Below are 6,000 nucleotides of genomic sequence, written 5' to 3'. Positions count from 1 at the left end.
ATAGCGCCAAATCACAACAACAGTTGCTTTGAAGCGCTTTATTTTATAAGATAAAGACCCTACAATAATACAAGGTAAACACAGAAACCCCCACAGTCACATGACCTGCTATGAGCAAATGCTTTGGTGATTTCAGGACTTTTCACTCCAGAAATCTCCTGAAGTCCATCTTCAACCCATTTCATCTTCTTCTATTAACTGATTGTCTGGATGTTCACCAGACTGTGTTTCAGCCACATCGAGAGAAAAAGGTTGAAATCTGAGGAACATTTGTTTCTGCTCTTCTTCATATAAAGTTGCCCTATGAGAGCGCTCCAATACTGTAAAACAAGTATCACTTATGTTGCTGTTACAGTTTCACAACAGCTGGACTCAGACACGGGAATCGACTCAGAATAAAAGTTTACCCTAAGAAAGCTCGAAATGTGCAGAGTGGCTGAAAGGTGGGACTGCTCTTAGCATAAAGAGGACGCAGCAGGCAGCTAAGTCCATATTAATCCATATATAGGGGAAACTCCACGGGGTTGAACAAATACATGTCTGAATACTGATATGTGTCCTTTTTATAAACATTGAACTGTTTCACACTGCATCAACAATGAAAGGTCTGCAGTGTCAGTGTGATAGAGAGGCATACTAAAAAGAGAAATTAAACAGTTCCTCATTTTAGTGAAACTCGACTCGTCACAAACTTTCCAAGATGCACAACAGGGTCTGCCCCGCTTCTTCTTCCAACTGTATAAATGTGAAGCAGGTGGACAGCAGTGACACAGCACAGAGAACAAGCCGACAGAGCTCAGCTGAGACTTTAATCCACTGTTGCAACACGAAGCCAACAAACAAACTTCAGGATGGCCGCTCCTCGTCTCGCTCTGTCTGTGGTTGTGCTCATGCTGGCTGTCATCGCTCTGACTGAGGGTAAGGCTCGTTTTAATGATCTGACCTTTACACTGTGTGATGAATAACAATTTGAAATTAATATTAATATGATATTCAGCGTTTATACGTAACAATAAAAAATGTTTTTTTAATTTTTAATTGAGAAAACCAAAAACAAATCACTCAAATCATTAATTTTATTACAAAGCAACAATAATTCTTGGCTGTTTTATTTACAAACTAATAGACCATTAATAGCAAGCTATTGATTTTATTTTTGATAAACAATGTATGAAACTTTTCTTCAATCTTTTTCATTCATAGGAGTTACTAGAAAGAAATTCTATTTCTGAAGCTAAAGTCATGAACCATTAAAGCTGTAGCATTCAGTAGTTTGTCTAAGATAAAGAGTCCATTCTAATGTGCAATATGAAAATAATTAATGTTAATGCAGCATTAAACTTAATATTAACATATTACTTCATAGATACAGTAAACAGAGGACAGGTCACATGACAAATCTGACCACTTCATAACTCAGGGGAACAAATGAGCAGTTGCACAGTGTCATCAACTAAACATACAGTATCAGATGTGACCTCACACCAGCCAGCAGGAAACTGAATCGGAACAAAAACCAGGAAGCAGATGATGTGGTGCTGTGTCAGTGGCTCAGTTGTTAACTTGTTCCTGTTTGTTTGCAGGTATGCGCGGTGCTGGCCCAAAAAAGTGCTGCTTCCGCTTCAATGACCAGGAAGTGCCTAAAGGAAGAGTGGTCAGCTACGTCAAGACCAGCCAGCGCTGCTCCAAGCCCGCCATCCTGTAAGTACACAACCTCACAAACACACATCACCACCATCACCAAACCTGCCCCTCCATCCTCTGACTCTCCTCTTTCTGTGAACCTTCAGGCTGAACACAGTGGCAGGCCGACAGCTGTGTGTCAGACCTTCAGCCCCCTGGGTGAAGCAGCTCATCAGCTACCTGGATGCCAAAGCCGTCCCAGGACAGACATCCAACCTGTAACCATGGAAACTACTGTGGAAGAGCCTTCATGGACAAAAGCTGGACAGTTTATATGTTTAAATGCTGGCAGTTTGTATAACCAAACAGCAGCTCTTCTGTCTACATGCTGAATCTGTATCAGATATTCTTATACTTAAAGACATAATTATGAGATTCATTTGCAAATAGGAATAATTTCCTGCAATCCAAACATTTCTTTGTTTGTTTATTCTGTCGTTCTTTTAATACTGATATTTAATATTTTTACATTTCTGACTTTGAATATTTATCTTATTATACTGAATAACGAGTGTTTTTGCTTAATACAACACTGAAAGTCTGACCGTAAGCACTGTGATACTTTGGAGTGTAATCTGAAATGACTTGAGAAGCTGTTCTTTGTGAAAGAGCAGTGCCTCCCACCTCCACATGGTGTCATCAGTAAACAGCAGAGTATAAGCTATGGGCTGCAGCACTGTTCCTGCACTGTGGACAGTTTGCTTGGTTTTGATGTAAAACTTAAGTATTTGTGTTTTTATGATTGTGCTGATAACTTCACTTCAAAATAAAGGATAAAGGATCAGTGAAACTTTGTCATTGTGTGTCTTCTTCCAGACTGGAACTGTATACATCTCCAGTATCCCTATGGGCAGTTTGGTTAGTGTTTGTAAACACTTTGTTTTTTGCATGCTACTACTAAGTTGAGTCCTAAATTAAAATTAAAGAATAAATGAAAGTTTGTCTTTGCAGTTTTTTTTAGTGTTTTTTTTCATAAAGTAACAATTTGTGCCACTTAAATAAACGGTAAAGAAACTGCTGGTTTTCCAAAGGAACACCAGAGAGCCCAGCTAAACAGATCACATCCTGTGATGTGCAGATTGGTTGCTATATTAAGTTAGCATCAGTTCAAAGCTCTTGGTCATGCTCGTGCTTTGCTGCTTAGTTAGAGCTGGGTCATGATGCCAGCACTCCTGTAAATTTACAGTGTACAGAACTTCAATACCGATCACTTCCTGAATAACAATATTCTTTGCAAGGAGCAAGTGTTCCTTGAAAGAGTAGTTGTCAAACAGCTAACAGATCATCTGCAGAGGAATGGCTTATTTGAAGAGTTTCAGTCAGGTTTCAGAGCTCATCACAGCACAGAAACAGTTTTAGTGAAGGTTACAAATGATCTTCTTATGGCCTCTGACAGTGGACTCATCTCTGTGCTTGTCCTGTTAGACCTTAGTGCAGCATTCAATACTGTTGAACATAATATTCTATTAGCACGATTAGAGCACGTTGTGGGTATCTCAGGTACTGTGCTGCAGTGGTTTGTATCATATCTAATTAATAGACTCCAATTTGTGCATGTAAATGGAGAGTCCTCTTCACACACTACGGTCAGTTATGGAGTTCCACAGGGTTCAGTGCTAGGAACCCTGTGGAAGCATGTTTACATTATACATGCTTCCCTTAGGCAGCATCATTAGAAGACATAGCATACATTTTCACTACTATGCAGATGACATAGATCTGTCTATGAAGCCAGATAACACACACCAATGAGTTAAACTGCAGGAATGTCTTAAAGACATAAAGACCTGGATGGCCGCTAACTTTCTGCTTCTTAATTCAGATAAAACTGAAATTATTGTACTCGGCCCTGAAAATCTTAGAAATATGGTATCTAACCAGATTCTTACTCTGGATGGCATTACCTTGGCCTCCAGTAACACTGTAGGAACCTTGGAGTCATTTTTGACCAGGACATGTCCTTCAATGCACATATTAAACAAATATGTAAGACTGCGTTCTTCCATTTTCGCAACATCTCTAAAATTAGACATATCCTGTAACAGAGTGATGCTGAAAAACTAGTTCATGCATTTTTTTTACTTCCAGGCTGGACGACTGCAATTCATTATTATCAGGATGTCCTAAAACCTCCCTTAAAAGCCTCCAGTTAATCCAAAATGCTGCAGCAAGAGTGCTAACAGGGACTAGAAAGAGAGAGCAGATTTCTCCTGTTTTGGCTTCCCTTCATTGGCTTCCTGTTAAATCCAGAATGAATTCAAAATCCTGCTCCTCACATACAAGGTCTTAAATAATCAGGCCCCATCTTATCTCAACGACCTTGTAGTACCAGATCACCCTATTAGAGCACTTCGCTCTCACTCTGCAGGCCTACTTGTTGTTCCTAGAGTATTTAAAAGTAGAATGGGAGGCAGAGCCTTCAGTTTTCAGGCCCCTCTTCTGTGGAACCAGCTTCCAGTTTGGATTCAGAAGACAGACACTATCTCTACTTTTAAGATTAGGCTTAAAACTTTCCTTTTTGCTAAAGCATATAGTTAGGGCTGGACCAGGTGACCCTGAATCCTCCCTTAGTTATGCTGCAATAGACGTAGGCTGCCGGGGGATTCCCATGATGCATTGAGTTTTTCCTTTCCAGTCACCTTTCTCACTCACTATGTGTTAATAGACCTCTCTGCATTGAATCGTACTTGTTATTAATCTCTGTCTCTCTTCCACAGCATGTCTTTATCCTGTTTTCCTTCTCTCACCCTAACTGGTCAAAGCAGATGGCCCCGCCCCTCCCTGAACCTGGTTCTGCTGAGTTTTTCCTTCCCAATGTCGCCAAAGTGCTTGCTCATAAGGGGTCATATGATTGATGGGTTTTTCTCTGTATGTATTATTGTACGATCTACTGAGCAATATAAAGCGGTTTGAGGCGACTGTTGTTGTGATTTGGCGCTATATAAATAACTGCAATTGAACTGAATTGAATTGAAAAGTGGGCCAAGCAGATATAAACTTAAATGTGTTAAAAAGAGCCATGGCCTCCTTTACTTTCTAAAGAATTAATGGCAGTTTCTTTGTTTCCCACTAGAGTGTGCAACTATCCAAGCCACCACAATACGAACGCCTGAACTCAAGCTCTTTTGATTTTCATTGACTAAACTGTCAGAAAGGTTCTGATAAGAAGCTTCAAAGACACACTGCACTTACTTACAGCTTATTGCTTGTGTCTGAGACAAAGAGAGGTCAGCCCTGCTGTTTTTCATTCCACACATCTAATCACTTTGATTTACTGGATGCATTCAGAGACAATTGGTCTCTTGAGTGCAGCTATGTAAAAGCCCACCCCCCCAGCCCCACCCGTCTGTGTGGAAGCAGACACCCATACTGGGAGCAGCAGCAGTGAAAATTTATGAAGTAAATGAGAATACAATAGTTGAGTATAAAAGTAGAAAGGCTCTCTGTCTTCTAAAGCCAAATTGGGAGCTGGTTCCACAAGAGAGGGACCTGATAGCTGAGGGGTCTGCCTCCCATTCTACTCTTGGGTATCTGTTTTTTTTTTCTATAGTATAGTATAGTAATAATGTTGGCAAAGAGAAGCATGCATGATGTAAAGAGGTTCGATCAGTCCTACCATAGAGCCCTGCAGATCCCCATAAACAACCAGGAATCTGTCAGGTAGTATGAGTGCTTTATGATACTTTAAAATCACTGCAATTGTTTTGTGTACTTTGTGTACTTTTAGTTGGTATGGCACCTGGTATGGCAACAGCACCGCCTACAACTGCAAAGCTCTCCAGCGAGTAGTGCGGTGCTCTGAACGGATAATTGGAGGTGAGCTTCCCTCCCTCCAAGACATCTACAGGAAGCGGTGCCTGAGGAAAGCGGGGAGGATCATCAAGGACTCCAGTCACCCCAGCCATAAACTGTTTAGACTGCTTCCATCAGGAAGGAGGTTCTGCAGCATCCGGTCCCGTACCAGCAGACTGAGAGACAGCTTCTTCCATCAGGCCATCAGACTGCTGAACACTTCATAGACACCTCAGCTTCACTACTGGAACTTCAACATTATGCACTCCACACTGTATATAAATGCCACTTGTTCTGCACATATTCAACTCTGTATATTTTATATATTTTATTATTATTATTATTATTATTATTTTATTTTATTTTTTTACTATTTAATTTGTAAAAATGTGTATACACACACACACACACACACACACACACACGTAGGAAAATATTTAGTATACACATCCAGAAATGCATACACTATTATATATTGTACATATATTTATTAGTTTCAGGTTGGCCATTCTTGTATTTTGCTCG

At 40.2% G+C, this 6,000-nt stretch overlaps 1 protein-coding gene across 1 annotated transcript; it reads left to right on the top strand.

Annotated features, from left to right (window-relative positions):
• The first annotated feature begins 756 nt into the window (after positions 1-756).
• On the top strand, positions 757-2,493 carry LOC147326656 (monocyte chemotactic protein 1B-like). Its single transcript, XM_086302647.1, has 3 exons — positions 757-918; positions 1,584-1,701; positions 1,791-2,493. Exons 1-3 carry the CDS (start codon positions 852-854, stop codon positions 1,903-1,905), a joined length of 300 nt encoding a protein of 99 aa, XP_086158773.1. The 5' UTR covers positions 757-851; the 3' UTR covers positions 1,906-2,493.
• The last annotated feature ends 3,507 nt before the right edge of the window (positions 2,494-6,000 follow it).

The sequence above is a fragment of the Aulonocara sp. 'chitande type north' Nkhata Bay genome, linkage group LG7, assembly GCF_057382095.1.
Source record: "Aulonocara sp. 'chitande type north' Nkhata Bay isolate Kocher_YH1m ecotype deep benthic linkage group LG7, A_spYH_male_GT1.1, whole genome shotgun sequence".
Lineage (NCBI taxonomy): Eukaryota > Metazoa > Chordata > Actinopteri > Cichliformes > Cichlidae > Aulonocara > Aulonocara sp. 'chitande type north' Nkhata Bay.
This window is presented reverse-complemented; position numbering and strand designations above follow the sequence as displayed.

Coding starts and splice junctions, on each gene's coding strand:
- LOC147326656 (XM_086302647.1), top strand. CDS start 852: ATGGCCGCTCCTCGTCTCGCTCTGTCTGTGGTTGTGCTCATGCTGGCT. Junction 919..1,583: donor TGTCATCGCTCTGACTGAGG/GTAAGGCTCGTT, acceptor GTTTGTTTGCAG/GTATGCGCGGTGCTGGCCCA. Junction 1,702..1,790: donor TGCTCCAAGCCCGCCATCCT/GTAAGTACACAA, acceptor GTGAACCTTCAG/GCTGAACACAGTGGCAGGCC.